The sequence below is a fragment of the Grammomys surdaster genome, unplaced genomic scaffold (genome assembly GCF_004785775.1).
Source record: "Grammomys surdaster isolate TR1022 unplaced genomic scaffold, NIH_TR_1.0 213, whole genome shotgun sequence".
Taxonomy (NCBI): domain Eukaryota; kingdom Metazoa; phylum Chordata; class Mammalia; order Rodentia; family Muridae; genus Grammomys; species Grammomys surdaster.
In genome coordinates this window covers 6,952,981-6,969,728 of record NW_021604658.1, presented here as the reverse complement: position 1 = coordinate 6,969,728, position 16,748 = coordinate 6,952,981, and the positions used below count along the sequence as shown (strand labels likewise).

The 16,748-nt window shown below is 47.2% G+C and overlaps 1 protein-coding gene across 2 annotated transcripts in view; it reads left to right on the top strand.

Annotated features, from left to right (window-relative positions):
• Positions 1–7,446: 7,446 nt before the first annotated feature.
• Positions 7,447–16,748, top strand: part of Hlf (HLF transcription factor, PAR bZIP family member) — a 56,258-nt gene continuing 46,956 nt past the window's right edge. For both annotated transcript variants that reach the window (XM_028772456.1, XM_028772455.1), the window contains exons 1-2: positions 7,447–7,780; positions 9,862–10,197. In XM_028772456.1, the coding sequence (XP_028628289.1) occupies positions 7,666–7,780; positions 9,862–10,197 (451 nt within the window). In that variant the 5' untranslated portion in view covers positions 7,447–7,665. The remainder of the gene's footprint in view (positions 7,781–9,861; positions 10,198–16,748) is intronic.

The window sequence follows — 16,748 nt, the reverse complement described above, 5'->3', positions numbered from 1 at the left end:
CCGTATGTTGGTAGCTGACTTGCAGTGTTATTTTAAAGACATGCAAAGCCTTCAGCAGAGTGCCTCACGAGACAGAGGGTCACAAGTCATAGCTGTGCTGCTTACTGTCCTCCTCCGTATCTTCTCCCTCTGGTAAACCTCATCTTCCAGAAAGCTAAAAAGCTAGTACTCTGAATTGTACCATTCCCACATGCCTACTCTGAGTGGACTTGCTTCCCATTTCCTGTCTCCATGGCCCGCTCCTATCTTCAAAGCCTTTCCCACAGCTGCCCTATGATGATTTCTCTGAGTCTTCAGAGTTGACTCGCCTTTGTGTCCCCCTTCCCACCCTGCCATTAATGGTAGGTTGCCAGACTGCAGGGGCCTTGTGACTAAGTCTGTACCCTTTGCTCCAATCCTCAGGCCCAATGAAAGCCTGGTCCAGAAATGCCTCCCATTGATGTTGTGTGCATCCACACATAATGCTGGCTGTCATCTTCGGAAAGCAGTCCTGTTGAGAGACCATCCATCTTAATGTTCTCTGCCTGGCATTAACAGATGGGGTACAGTGTGCTTGGAGCCTAATAAAGCTGAAGCTAAAACTTAGGAATACTGCCTCTTGCGTGGTGCGGAGTCCAGGAGATGCCCCAGAGACATAATGAGCAGGAAGAAAGTAACCTTAGAATGTGTCTGTCGTAGTCCAAAGGTCTAAACCACTTCAGGCCACGTATGATCTTTCTGCCTATGTCTCTCACCTCAGTCCAGGTCCCTGTGATCAATGCCCACATCCACCCATTTGGTCAACTAGAGAGAAGCCAGCAACACTGTGCACCTGGTTGGCGCTGGCCCACGTCATTAAGGTCGTTTGAGTCACTTCCTCTGCTCTGATTCCATCCTTAGCAAAAAAAGCAAAAAAAAAACCTCTCACAGAAAGCAGCCCCGGAGGGCAGACAACACACCGTCCAGGAGATAGGGCTTTTCTTTCTTTTTAAGTATTGCTTGAAGTTCAACATAACTAGCCTGCTCCTTAGAAAGAATTCTGGTCTAAAGAAAAGCAGCAGTAGGCTAACCTAGCCACACATGGGACATCCATGTGTCTGAGTTAAACCAGCTGTTCAACTGGTCTGTAATAAGTGAACCTATGATCAATGATCCAACAAAGACACCGGTCATAGACATAATGTTGGCTGGTCACTCATGATGTGGCTTGAGTGAAACCCTAGGAATGTCATAAACGATGGTGACGATGTTGATGAACGGAAACCTTGACCGTGATGTGAAGGCTCACTGAATGGAAGGGAGTCGGTCCTGAGCTCCTTCGAAGCCCGTGGCTTTACGTCTCCCCGGCTTTACTGAAAGCGTTGTCTGTGGCAGTGTTTGATCTACGAAGCCTGTTTTGTAATCTTCTCCTCTTCTGCTTGGCTTAAAAATGAACTCTGATTGGCCTGAAGTTTTCAAGTGATATTTTAGAGTGTAACTGATGGATGTTTATTTGGGTAAGCCATTTCCCTGGCCTATCAATTGATCAAATGACACATTCGATTTGGGATCATGGTGAATCACTGTGTCCTTACCTATAGTCTCTCCTTCTATTCACTCATTGGAAACTGTTACCTAATAAACACAATTCTATTCTGTTACCCCTTACTATGAAAATATACAGACAACTCCACCCTACTCTGGAGACCTGCAATGCACTGGATTTGATTTTTTATTTTTATTATTAAATTTCAGGTTACGATTTTGTTGTTTGGTTGGTTTGGTTTTTTTGATTAGGATAAATGTGATGTGCCTACCTGGTAAGAGGGAAAGATGGAGAGAAAAAAAGTATTCATATTTAGATGCAAAATAGCCTCTAATGACATGGGCTTAAATAAATGTGTACAAAAGTCAATCTGTGGGCATACTTCACAGGAGGGAGAAAGTGGAGAATGCCCAATAGCAAGCCCTCACCTTAGTCCAGCCTTCAAAGTTTCCTAAGCACTAGACTATACACTCTAGCATTTCAGTCTTCTAGTGATGCTGCAAGATGGGAAATGGGCAATTGTTTATATTTCACTCAAAAACAATGGAGATCAGATGGATTATCCGACATCACAGGGCAAGAGTTGAACCAGTTGGAAATTTCACGGGTTTATTAAATGGCTATGTGTTGTTTGTTCTCCAGGTAGAGGGAAAGAACATGAGCACTAGAGTCTGGCAGAGCTATTCCTGACTCACAACCTGTGCGTGTGCGAGCCAGCCACAGGAAAGTCGTATCAGTCATTTCTCTAGGTCTCGTTGTCTTGTCTGTAACATGGGATGACATGACATATGCTCTATACCATGCAACAGGTCATGAATGAAATAGTTATAGAGATTGATACTGCACCAGGACACAGTTAGGCACACGATAAAGATGCTGCTACCACCACCTTGTCCTCCTTTTCCTCCTGCTCCTCCAACTCCATGCTAAGATATTATTATATGTACTAACTGTTAATATGTGTACTAGTGACAGCAGATACCCAGGCACTAATGTACACTTGGCCCCAAACTATCTGTTTGCTCCACGTGATACACTACATTATTTTCCTTTCTCTTTGCTACATACACTTTCTTTATTTCTCTTCTAAACAATTCCCTTGGTCTACTGGACATGCTTAAATCCTACTATCTTTAAATAATACTCTCATACGGAGTGTTAGATATTTTTACACCTCTCTCATTAGTTGCCGCTGATGTTTACAAGAGGGAAAGGATGGGGAAGTCTCTTGTCATTCTTGAAGAGGAGCCTAGCGTTCTCAGCACATGTCCTAATTTTGCTTTCCTTGGATTTGCATATTAGTGAACCCAGAGAATGTATTCTTCGATAGGCAAGTTGATTAATTATACTTAACCTTTTCAATTTTTTGGGTGAGTTGGAGGCCTCTGGAAGAGGGAAAGGGACAAATGACCCTTGGTTTGGCAATTCGATGCTTTTCACTGTGGAATTAATTCCCTGGATAAATTGGCAACAGGCTGAACAGGTTCATCTAGAGCTTTGGCTCCACTGTACAATGTGCTTCATAATCTCAGGGCAGTCCTCCCTCTGCACAGGTTCCCAGGCCCTGGGAGGGCACAGGAGCGGGGCAGGCATTGTGTGCAGAGCTAGGCTTCACAGCCATCGGGAGTCTGAAACATAGACAGTATTTACACAGCACAGACCCTCCGCAGAGCTTCAGAGGCAAGATGGCCGACCCCCACCTACCTGCCCTCTCCCATTCCACTGCATGGCCCCAAAGCATCCCTACTTTGTTAAGTCTCTTGAAAGGACAACAGGTAGAAATCACTGGTTGTATGAACGTAAGGGTAATTTCCAAAACCAGAAAAGAGGGCCTTACAGCTCTCATGAAACCTTTCTTTCTATGGTCTGTCCTATTCCTCTTTCTCTGAACCACACACTGAAAGGTTGGAGGAAAGGGAATTAGGAAAGTCTCCCAGACTCTAAGGATGCCCAGTCATGGTTCGTTGGGACTCAGAGATGGAGCCAGGAAGGAAGAGCAGCCCAGAAATGAACAGCATGAATGAAGACGTGAGAAACCAGCAGTCAGGTATTGAGGTTATACCCAGCATAGACCACTTAGTCTGAGCTCAGGTTGCTTTATCTTTGCATCTCACACAGAGCTGCACATATCATTGCTTAGAATGGGCACGGGACATACAGAAAATGGCCAACAAGCCATGTATATTCAACTAGTGATTCACTGAACTGGCAGCTGAAGGATCCAGTGTTTCTTTACTTCCATGTTGTCTTCATATGAAACCAAAATAACTGAATGTGATAGACGAATCCTCTGGCTGTTGCCAAAGAACTACTACTCCATGTCCTATGTACTCCCTTCCCTCCTTGTCTCAGGCTTAAGCACACACCTAATTTTGACTGATGGGACATCAAGCAAGTAAAGGTTTCAGGGACAGCATATTGGGGCGTATCTACTTTGCTAAGAAAATCATTCAAGGAGGGAGGACTAACTGAGAAGAGAGAGACCTTGATCCTACATGGGAAAAAAGAGAGAGAGAGAGACTGGCCAGGCACACTCCCAGCTGAGCTTCATGCAGAATGCAAAGTGCTAAAAAACAATAAAACGTTAGATGTGTATGAAACATGCGTTTTGGAGACTATCTTCCAACAACAGAAGACTGGGGTGATTGTTAAAACAATTCCTGTTGTGAAAGGTTCTTGAAAATGAACAAGTGCTAGCTGAACTCAGGGTGTAAATGCCTACATGGTCAACATGATGATTTGTCACTCTGCATCCACTTAAGAATCAGCCTGAGGGCTCGAGCACCACCTTTCCAGGCAAATGGAGACCATCACAGAAAACCACAAGTAGACCCAATGCAGAGATGAGCAGATTATGGAGAGCACCCCCACATCCCAGCTCCTACAGGTGTGTGTCAGGGAACATTTCAGAAGCAAGAGCTGAAGTATTGTAAGAGACAGAGTACTAGGAAGACTGTTTCTGTGGGATTCTCTCCTATAATTAAAATTCTGGAACACTGGCCATATATTTGAAGTAGAGAAGACAGTAAGAGAGAGAAGGGAGAGTCGGTGTGGTAAGGGAATGGGGCTCCAGGACGCCAATATCCAGAGATGACCAAGTCCATTGAAAGTAAATGACATACACAAGCCAACTTCTCAAGAAACTGAGTGGTCAGTCACCAAGCCAGCTTACTCATCCGCAATACGAGCTGTTTCAAAACCACAGTGTTAGGCTCTCTTGGGTGGGAAGGAAAAACGATCGCTCCAGGCAAGCTGGTTCCTTGAGTAAATATGTGGAGACATGGGGAAGAGAGGGAAGAGCAGAGAAGTCTGAACACAGAGGACTGGGGCTGTGCTAACGGGGTTGTCACATTGTCACACTGGCCTTCTTTCTTGTGCTTGGAATCTTCACCTGTTTCCAGTCAGAAACACACTTGCTCCTCTCCTTGTGGATTGATTCACAGGGTTGTGGGGAAATTAGGTTAAGGAGATACCTCTCTCTACATACATGTGTGTGTGTGTGTGTGTGTGTGTGTGCATGGGCATCTTCCTCTGGTTTTAAGACAGGGTCTCTCATTGAACCTGGAGCTCAGCAATTGCCTAGGCTGGCAGTTAGTGAGCCTTAAGGATCTTTCTATCTCTGCCTCCCCAATGCTGGGGTTACAGGCCCATGCTGCTGTTGGAGGCTTTTCTCCCTCCCTCCCTCTCTCCTTCCTTTTCTTTTTATGCTAATGCTGTGGATCCAAGCTTGTATCTTCATGCTACGACTCAAGTGTTCTTTAACCCACTGAATAAACTCTTCAGCTTCCAGCAAGTCCCTTCTTTTCTGAGAAACAGAACATGTGAAGGGTTTGGGAAGTTCATAAAGGACCACTAACTCCAAACCCTCTGGACTCTCCTTCCAGTAACAGATGCCCATGCCAGCTCTCTCTGTTACTGGTTTTTGAAGTCCAGGTTCTGTTTGCTTCTATGACAGTCTTTCCCTGGTACACTCATGTCTTATCCATCTTCTGACCAGATCCAGCACAGTCAACGGCATGCAGTAGTGCTCACTAAATGTACATGGCTTCCACCATGGAGGCTCAGGTGGCCCATGTTTCTGGAGTCTGACATTACAAGAGCATCTCAGAATGTCATCTTTCCATCCATTTTGTCAGGTGTTAAGCAGGAGGAAATGAAGGCCAGGAGATCAGCCATCCATTTACCAGGAAACTTCTGCTCAGAGAAAGAGCCAGGACCACTTATCATGAATTTCCAGTGCCCCTGGATGTGAGCTCTCAGAGTTTCCTGAATTTTAGATTTCTCCTCTCTCCTTTCTTATCCCTCATTCTTGGCAGTGAGATGGAGGGAGGGATATCCCAGTAATATTTGCACATCATGGACCTACTCTGTGTTCACAAATGTCTCACAGAAAAGCTTCTTGCAGATCTGTCCCTATAGGTCTGAGGGGGCAGCTCACTGTGATATAGAAGTAGCTAGGCATGGGTAAGGCCTTAGGTTCAATAATCAGCACTGTAGAAATCATCACACACACACACACACACACACACACACACACACGCTCCTCCACGGGACAGGGGGACTTAGTGTTGGTGGAAATGTGTAACTGGTGGGGAGAGTGTAAAGCAGGAAAATGTGGAGATCCCGTTGGTGGGTCTCAGCTCTCCTGGCAGGTGAGGCAGAATGTCTACATTCTACTCCATCAGTTCTGCTGGGGTGTTCTCCCCGACACCGCGAGGGCCTCAGCACCAAGGTCAAAAGACTGGCCCTTCTACCAGCTTTCAGAAGGCCAGTGGGAAAGACTGCAGCCACAAACAAGATTCCTCTAGCCTTTTAACGAATAGTTTACAAAATTATTTTAATTAGTATTCAGACCTTCTAAGTTGGCCCAATTACAGCCCTGCTGGGTCTTGTAAATACTCCTAATATTCATTTGGTGTGTAAGTCTTTCGTGCCATCCTTCTGTTACAAGCAAATGTCTGTCTTGTTAATTCCCTCTGACAGCGTGGGAGACCGTTCACTTCAGCTCAGTCTGCAGCTCATGTCTCCATTCTACGTTTGCACACTGTTTAGAATTCAGGAAAGTTGATATTTTAGGTTGGATATGGAGTGGGGCTGGAAGGAAAGAACTAAGCTCATCAGGAGCGAGGAGAAATATCCAGAAGTCATTCTCTTTAAGTCTATCCAAATCAGAGTCTCCTAAACTTGTCCTCTGGTTGGAGCTACCTGGGGAGCTTTAAAAAACCATTGATTGCCAGGACGTCGCCCCAGGAAGTCTAATTTAAATCCGGGTTGCCACCTGGCCATCTTTTTTTTTTTTTCTTTTAAAATCACCAATTTGTTTTCACATTGAAAAACCACTGACACGAATTTCTCATTACTCTGCTCACTCTGGGGGAGAGAAAGGAGAGTTAGCACACAAAAGGAAGCAGGGTGAGAGTTAGCGGAGTTATTCCCAGGAAATCTGGCACCTGCGCTTTTTGCAGCCCACCGACCGAGCAAGGGCCGGAAAAACAGCGCGTGCGGCAATGCTACACACTCAGCCCTGGGAGGGCGGGGCGGAGGGGCGGGGCGGATCTGGGCCCCGCCCCCGCACGCCTATCGGCGCGCGGTGCGGGCCCTGACGTCACTCTTGTCAGGGCAGCGGCACATGGACTGCCTGATGCGCTGAGCCCGGCGCTGCGGGGCCGCGGAGCGCGGGGAGCAGCGGCCGCGGCGGGGAGGGGGGTGGGGCGGGACGGCACAGCCTCGGGTGCTTGCGCGAGGGTCCCGGGCCCGCGCTTTGCTTTCTGCTCATCTGCAGCCGTCTATGGTTTTTTTTTTTTTAATTCTTTCTTTCCTTTCCCCCTTTGCAATTTTGAACATTTTTGCAAGACTGAGTGTTGGAGGCAGGTGAGAAAGAGCATCCTGCACAGGGTCGGAGGAGTCCGCGGCGCTGATGCGCTTTCCCCGGGCCGTCAGCACTGAGAACCCGAAAGTTTTTTGTTGTTGTTTTCTTATTTTGATATTTGTATGCTGATGTATTTGCAGAGACAGAAGTGATATATATATTTTTTTCTTCCTTGTCTGCACTGTTTTGAAACCGAGTACTTTTGGTTGGCAAAGGACGGAGGAAAAAAAGCTCATCAACATTTCGGGGCGGCGATTGGCCTTCTTTTTAAAAGACAATTGAGTGCATCACGATGGAGAAAATGTCCCGACAGCTCCCCCTGAACCCCACCTTTATCCCGCCTCCCTACGGCGTGCTCAGGTCCCTGCTGGAGAACCCGCTGAAGCTCCCCCTTCATCCTGAAGATGGTGAGCGTCGCCTCGGCAGCTGGGCTTAGGGAAGGGACGACATTCCCAGGGACCCCCCTGGTCGGCCCAGCACCAGCATCTTTCTTCCCCTCGCCTCGCTTTCGTGAAATTGGGGAGGGGGGCTCACTCCCTCTTTCTCCTCAACGCAAAGGGGATCCCTCCGGGGCAACATTTGAATAGCGCTGGGAACCTGGCTCGCCGGCCTTTCTAGGTCTGTCCTCCTGCAGCGCAGGTGACAGGTGAACTTGACAGGTCCCGATCACTGCTTTGAGTGGCAGGGTTCCACCTGAGACTAGTGTGTCTCTGGGACTGGAGAGGAGAAAGGGCGGGAGGTGGCAGGTTGGAGCCGGGGGGGGGGGGTGGTGCGGGGAGGGGGTCCGAGTAAATGGGGGTTCTCACTCGGCAGCCTGACTATTGGGATTGTGTTACTGTTTTGTGTTGTGAACTCACGCGGCGTGAGCAGAGAGGCGCTTTCTCCCGCAGGCCCGCAATTCACAAAGCGGGGTGGGGGTGGGGGGGAGTGGTCTGTCGGCGGGAAGCGGTGCACGCCTCCAGCGCTGACACTTTCCCGGTGCTCTCTACCCGGTGGGAGGGGAGAGCTGAGCAGGCTCACGTGTAACCGCGTGCAGGAGCCTCCTCTGGCTTGAGCCCTTTCTTGGTAAGTCTCAAACCTTCCCTTGGCAACCGTGGTTTGGAGCTGAGGAGACGGGTGGGGTATGGTGAGGAGGGGGTTATGCGTGTAAGACCTGGGCTGCGAACGTTACGGATGCCAGACAGATTTGTGTTTTGGGCCGGTGCAGTTTCTTGCCTTTGGTGTTAATCACAGTGACAAAAGCGAATTCTGCTGCTCCTGCATAGTCTTGAAAAGATTATTTGGCTGCAAATAGCTTCGGGGTGTTTGCATCCTTTTCCCTGGGAGAGAACGCCTGTTGCATTGCAAGAGTTGCTGGCACTTGATTGCGCGTACAGAACCCCCTCCCCCCAATACCCTACCGCACTGCTTCTTAAGGAGTAGCATTTGGGAGAAAGCTGCGGATGCGGTAGGCTTTTGTGGTCGATGTTTTAAGTCCAACTCTCTAATGAGACTGCGGAGGTTTTAAAGATTCGAATGGGTGGCGGTGGGGCTACATTTCTCTAAGGGGGAAAAAACAACTCAGAATCAAATTCCGTAATCCTTGATTCCACCCACACCTGAATATTGGCAAAATGCAGACAACTCGGTAAAAACCAATCCGGAGGAGCTTTATTTCCAGGCAGGAAATAGCTGCATTCTTCCCCTCATAGAGTAGAACACAGCACCTTCGCATAGTACTGTTTTGTGACGGGATGCATAAATGTGTGCTTTCTTCTTGTTAATTAGGTAATATTTAAAGGTTTGGAGGAAAGGAAAAAGAACCCACTTTTTAAAACTGACTTAGTCCTTTTGTATCTGTCCCAGTGGGGTTCTAAGCAAATGGATGAGTTTGAAAGTTCTTCGCCCTCCCCCACCACCCCTCCCCCACAGGCTCCTTCTTTGATAGGAGCATCCTTATCTTCCTTGTAAATGGGGATAATTGTAGTCTTGTAAGTTTATTGAGATAATACATGGAAAGGAATAGCGTAGAAACTGGCCGCATAGTATTAAGGGAAGGTGGAGGCGGGGACTGGTTACTAAGACTAAGCATGAATCCCTTGGTTTATAAGTCTGAATGACCTCAGAGTCTTACTGTCGTCACTTTCTGAAAGATAGAATCATACCAAGTTATCAGTGGTCCCCTTAAGAGATCACATTAGTTGCATATACTCTCCGGTGTCATTTTCCCAGCATAGATTTCGGTGATTTATCCCTTCAGATAACACACTGAGAATTGTTCTCCTGTTTTCATTCCACATCAGTCGGTAGCCCCGTCCTACAGACCAGTGCTCTCTTTCCAAAGCAAATAGGAAGATGTCGAAACTCTAGATCCACAAAAGACAGCACCCAGAGGCCTCAGTGCCCCCAGCAGTAGTTTTGTAACAGATGGCAGGAAGGCTGGTGACAGAATGACCCCTTTTCTTTTCGGTTTTTAAAAACAAAGCTCACCTCTCCCTTTCTTCTTCAGCATTTAGCAAAGATAAAGACAAAGGAAAGAAACTGGATGATGAGAGCAACAGCCCGACCGTCCCCCAGTCGGCCTTCTTGGGACCCACCTTATGGGACAAAACCCTTCCCTATGACGGAGATACTTTCCAGTTGGAATACATGGACCTGGAGGAATTTCTGTCAGAAAATGGCATCCCCCCCAGTCCATCGCAGCACGACCACAGCCCTCACCCTCCGGGTTTGCAACCTGCTTCTTCCACCGCTCCTTCGGTCATGGATCTCAGCAGCCGGGCCACTGCTCCCCTCCACCCTGGCATCCCGTCTCCGAATTGTATGCAGAGCCCCATCAGACCAGGTAAATTCTGGGAGGTTCCCCCTTTAGATGTGGGGGACGGGACGGAAGTGGGGAGAGGTTGGCATGAGTAGGAGATCTTAACACGCATTTCTAGAGGGGAGCCCTCTCTTCCTGTTCTGAATATCCTTCCTCTGCCAGTGAGCATGCGTGGTTCTACGGCCCTGCCCTTGAGAAGCTGATGTTTTCAGGTCTGGGGTTTGAATCTAGACCATTTTAATCAACTCCCAGGAGAATTCCGAGTGGTTGATTCAAAGGCTACAGTTTGGGATACTCCAGCCTGGAGTTGATGAACGGGCTAATGGGTTGATGTAAAATGAAGATCCGTCCTAGCTCCTACTCCCTTCCCCTGGTCCCCGAACACAAGGATAATAGGATCTAGCTGGATAATTTTGGGTAGACCCCAGAAAGTTAACCCATATCCATTCTTCTCTGGTCTAAAGGGGTCAATGTGAGTAGACACGTAGGACAGTTCTTTTTTCTCTTTCTTCCTTCCTTCCTTCCTTCCTTCCTTCCTTCCTTCCTTCCTTCCTTCCTTTCTTTCTTCATCTCCTTTGGTCATTGACTACAACCAAGACTCTAAGTAAATGCAGATTCTCTTATTGCCTGGGGCTAAGCCTCTTCCTTCTTAGCATCATGTTGCTATGAGCCATTCTGCCTTTATATGATTTTCAGTGTCATCTGCTCGCCACACTTATTCCACCTTTATCAAGGATTGTGCCCATGTAAAAAGCCAGCCACAGTGGCAGATTTGGAATCCTCGTGCTAGAGAGATGGGTACAAGAGGATCTCTGAGGTTAGCGGACAGCCAGGCCAGGCCAGTCAGACACACATGCACCCACATGTACACATACCCCACCTCCCACATTCAAACGGGCTCACACATATACACACATAAATAATGTTTAAAGACACAGAAACATTACTGGGAAAGAACTGTGCTTTTACAACCCATTGCCAAATGGGCAGGTGGGGGTTGAGCCCAGACCGAGGCAGCCCTGGATCCATACCTTTAACACACCGTAGCACAAAACAAGCAGGAAGAAAGATCGTTGTATGGACAGGTACTGGGAACAAAGATTCAGACGGATAAATGACAGGAAGGTCACTGATTAGAAGGTGCTTAGCTGCAGGGAAAGACAGCAAACGGGACAATGAGAGACTTGTGTTCGCAGTTTCTGCTGAACTCTGAGTCCTCATGCAGAAATTTCTGTCACATGCAGAACTGGGAAGGAACTGAGAGGAAGGAGGAAGAGAAACCCTACCTTTATAGGTTAGCCTGGAGTTCAAGTTCGACCTTTCGTAGATCTGTGGGCTTTCAAATCTATTTTACCCTGTCTCCAAAATCCACTTTAGTTGATAACTCTAGGCCACAGGCTGTATTCAAATGCCACTTTAACCTCAAGATACCCCTGGAGGCTGCATCACCCTCTTGATGTGAATTAGATGACCTGCTATGAAGAATACATAGCGCCGATGTCTTCAGTCTCTTCACTGGGAGAGGCAGCTAGCAAAACCTAGCGCCTCTTCACACCGGATGTAATGATGTGTCACGGGGAGAGAGCTGAGTCCCAGAGAATGGGCACTGGCACTTCCTACATCCTACAGCGTATCTGAGTGACCACCGTAGAAATGGAATAAACTCTTGGAGTCTCACTTCCCCCTTTAATAGAAAGATATCGTTTCGATTTGACGGGACTATTTTGGGAAAGATAAATAATGCACCAAGGTCAGATGGCTAGCTTTGGGTGTTCTGTTCATTTGAATGGTTGTGGCTGTGGCTAATTTTTACCGTTATGACCATCATTGTCACCTGAAATACCTTTCTGAAGCCACTAGATACAGTTACATGGTCTCCCCTTGGAGAGAGACAATGGGAGATTTTGAGGAGTATCATCCAGGGTGTTCCTCTTAAAAGTGAGAAATTAGGATCATAGAATTTGAGGCTCCGTCATTTGTCAGAGCTCCTTAGAGTTCACAGTGGTCCATGACTCAGGTGATGGAGATTCCCCAGTCAGGAGTTGCTGTCCATAGCAAGGAACTTCCAAGTGTCTTTGGGAAGCAACTTATTAAGTTATAGAAGAAACATACCAAAGCATCTATAAGTCCTACACTTAAATATCCTTTCAAATGAAATAGGATAATATTTCAACACAGTTTTGTTCTTTGCCTTGAAAACCAAGTGATATTCCTAACAGAAAAAACAAATCAAAGCTCCTTTTCAAAATGGCAATAGATTAAAACGTTTCGCATTCTGCTATTCAAACAATGTTGCTTCTGATAAAGATTATACTGAGAAATGGAATTTTAGGGGACATGGGCTTGCTGGGTGTGCTATCTCAAACAAACCAGAAAAGGGTAAAAGTTCTTCACTCTTCTGCATAGCTCACAGGGGTGACCCAAATAGAAATACTCAGTGAATCTTGAGGAAAATGAGTCTTCAGAATGGAAGAGCACAGATGTAGCCAGGGGCATTCTGGGAACTGTGATTTCAGCCTCAACTGAGGTATCTCAATCTTGGCACTCTTCCTTGAGGGTAAGTCTTGTGGCACGTGGCCTCATGGTTTATAGGAACTTAAGGAACATCTGTACTCTCTTCTTTAGGTGCCAGGGACACCCACTCTCCAGTTGCAACTTACACTATTGTATTTAGTCACCTCACAATGCCCCCTGGGAATAAAATCACTCCTAGCTGAGAATTAATGCTGACCTTCAATTTGGACCGCAAAATCTAGACTTAACTTAGGTTACTATCATACAAATGAGTGCTTTTTATACTCTATAATACTCGATGGCAAATGTTTTGAGACAGTCAAGAGACACTGGGTTGCTAAGAAAAAAATAAGTCATATATTAATAAGAATGTTCTGCACTTTTAGGGGATAGAAGGAAGTTATCAGGGTAACCAGGAGATGATGCCGCACAGTTCAAACGTGTGCCCTCAACTGCTTGCTCAGGATGCAACTTCTGAGTTATGCTCAATAGCATTGTGTCAGTAGTGCTACCTGTCTGGGTGAAAGGTAGTGAGTGAATCCAGACTGATGGTTATTCAGGGTGAGGCCTACCTCAAGGGTATCTTGGAATGGCAAGGTGAGCATAGTTGTGCATCTTGGAAACCATTTATCATGACTGCTCCCCAGACCTTTTCCCTATTCAGATCTGATTCCTCCATGTAGGTGTGTGATCGAAGAATGATCCGATATCTGAAGAAATAAAAAATTTCCCAAAGACCTATTCTAGAGATGAGTTGAAAGCTGTGGTGGGGATAGCACCCTGGGTTGTCCTGCCCTTGAGGGGGAGAGTGGTGGGTCTTGGATGCAGGGACTTCAGGGTGTCTGAGTGCAGCACCCTGGCTGTTCCCAGGCCAGCAGGATGGTAAGAATCATTCTGTAGGCTTTGACATTTGCATGTCAGATTGTATCAGAGGTAGTGGGGGCAGTGTGCTCCTGGAGGTTGTATGCTGGGTACTAGGAAAAATAAGAATCTGTTTGCCCTGAGACTTGAGTGACTGCTTTAAGGACAGCTGTCCCTTTAGGGAAAGTCATCTATGGCAGACAAAGACAGAGATATTTTTAAACCCTGTGCTTGTAAAGATGGATTTGAAACCATTTTTTTTCTCGTGTGTGTGTGTGTGTGTGTGTCCTATCACTTTAAGGCCCAGATTCAGCTGAGAATTGGGAAATATTTCTTTTCAGTTCTGAACCCAGGGACTGGGCTATGATGAAGGCCGGGTACACAGAAAAGTGAAAACCCTTCCATGTGGTCACATGTGGGAAGAGGAGGACATTGAGCAAGCAGCATTGAGAGATGGGAACAGAGGCATTTGCTGTAGATTTGCAGCCTGGAGTTTGTATCCTCTTCCTGATCACTGTCCTTGGTGGTAGGGCTTTGATGTGGGAGAGAATCTCCAGCTGTGGGATCTGTGCAATCACGTGGGGAGCTCTGTGCAGGTGAATTCAGGATTATGGGAAGTCCCACAGAGAGAAATGGGTGAGGCTTACTTTAAGGATCTGCAGGTCATATAGTTTCCTACCCAGCATATGTCCACCTGCTGGCCGAGATCCCTGTGAGTCATAGTGTGATGTATATCACCTCAAGAATCTTGGGAGTTTCTACAAAGGAATTCGGGAGAGAGAGAGAGAGAGAGAGAGAGAGAGAGAGAGAGAGAGAGAGAGAGAGAGAGAGATGGATGGATGGAGGGAGAGAGCAAGTTATTCTGAATGTGGTCTCTTAGATTTACTTATCTTGCCCACCATGCCCTGGGAGGGGACAGGCTTGTCTTGTTCTCATGTCCCGGTTGCTGGCATATACAGAATAGCAATCCCTTGCCTGCGACAAGAGATATTTGGGGAGGAAAATGGGAAGCAAGACGGCTCGGTGGTAGGCATGTAGGCTTTGGGACAGGAGGCTGAAGTTTGCGTGCCAGACTCACCCTTGGCTGGCCGGCTCATCCTGTGTCTTCTTTCTTTCTTTTTCTTTCTTTCTTTTTTAAAGATTTATTTATGTTCTCTATGCATGTGAGTACACAGTCTCCATCTTCCGACACACCAGAAGAGGACATCAGATCCCATTACAGACCTTTGTGAGCCACTGTGTCGTTGCTGGGAATTGAACTCAGGACCTCTGGAAGAGCAGTCAGTGCTCTTAACTTCTCCAAGCCTCAGCTTACTTAGCAATAGAATGGAGGCTATGAATGTTATCCTCTCCGTGGAGTTTCATCAGGCTTAAACAAGATAAAGGATGGCAAAATACAGTGAAGCTTCTGGTACAGGGAAGCTCACTGTCCTTATGAGAGCCCTGACAGGGAAAAAAAATGGCTGGGTTCCCTGTCCCCGTTCTCCATTTAGGGATTTGTTCATCTAGTCCTCTTCCCTCTGTAAAAATAGGACATGCTTCTTCCTTTTTTTTTTTTTCCTCCCTCGGCTTGCCCAGCAATCCTTCTTGTAGCCGATCTGACCTTTCTCTCCCTCCAGTGTTAGAAGGAATCACTTTCCTGATGTTAACCTAGCAGTATTGCCCCTGGTTTAGCAACTCCTATTCTGCCTGTGGGAAAGAACCCAGCATCTGCTCCTACCCCCGCCCCCCAACCCCCAGCTCTCATGGGAGCCAGTGGACACCCTGGCTGCCTGCCTGCAGGACTGTGTGCTCCAGGCACGTGGCCATGCCCTGTGGAGCTTGCCCAACTCTGGTTGGTGTGCTAGCTTGTCTCCCATCCCCCCACCCCACCCGCCGCGCCCCCACCCCCACCCTGACCCTCACTGCTGCTTCCTTCTCTTCCCAGGAGAACTATAGCAAGTGCCAGTGAGCAGTTGTAATCCTGACCCTGGCATGATGAGGAAGCTGAGCTCCAGAGGGAGGGCCATTGATAGGCCAGGGAAACCTGTTCTTTCTGGCAGCATCCAAGCCAGCCCCTAAGCCTGGCCCTCTGGCCTACCTCTCAGAGGCCCCATCTCCTCTATCTTTCCTGTGCTGTAGCTGTGGGCAGGATTCCTGGAGGCCGGCTGCTGCCAAGGGTCTTGGCAGAGCATTTTCAGTTCAGCGCTGTGCCTACCAGACTAGAAAAATAGCACTAGAAAGACAGAAATTAGGTGGAAGAGAGGAAGAGGGTGGGGGAGTCGGGAGACAGCCTGGATGACATCCTGATACAGAACCCCAGAGGGTGAGGAGACAGCGATGATTTATTATGTGTCTCCGATACCTCTCTTCCAACTAGCACTAATCACTTCTACCAGGAATCATTTTTTATGTCTTAGCAATGAAAACGAAGGGGAGAAGGAAGATAGAGGAAGCAAAAAGATGGGGAAAAATGCATTAACAGCAACCAAAGGGTGGAGAGGGACGGGTGGTATGGTGCTTGGTTCTGAAAGGTCAGGCACACAAATATTTAACCATTTTCATTTCTTGTGTTTGACATTCATAATCCCTGTAAACATCTCCACCTAAGCCATGGAACCCCTGATTTTTGCCATAAACTTAGACTTCTTAAGATATGTGGTAGCTCATCACAGATCATGTATCTCAGGATGTCCTGGTTTGAGATAGGACTATCTACATACAAGGTAGTAATAGCTTCTAGAGCATGGACTCCCACAAACAGAGCCAAGCATGAATCCTAATACAGCCACTACCGGGCTCCCACTTGATCTCAGGTAAGTCATTTAAGTGATGTGAGCGTCTTGTGTTCCCATCTGGAGTTCTGGAATAATTATAGGATCTTTTTCACAGAACTGGGAAGGTCATATGAGGCAGCGCATGGCAGTGCATAAGCACAGAGCCTCATATGCAAGAAATACCCCTAACAGCCACTGTGAGCAGTATCCCCAGTTGCCAGGGAGTGTCACTCTCTTAGAGGACTAAGCCTGGGACTCAAGAGAGTCTTGATACTGTCTTCTTGACCAGAGTTCAGGTCCAGGACTCTGGATTTCTCCTCAGCTTCTCTGGTTTGTCTTACCTGACCCTCACTTAGCCTCTGGGTTTTATTTAGGTGGTTGCGGGAAACTGTGACCTTTACTCACGTCTCCTCACAGGATGAAAAACTGAAAGCAAGCAAACAG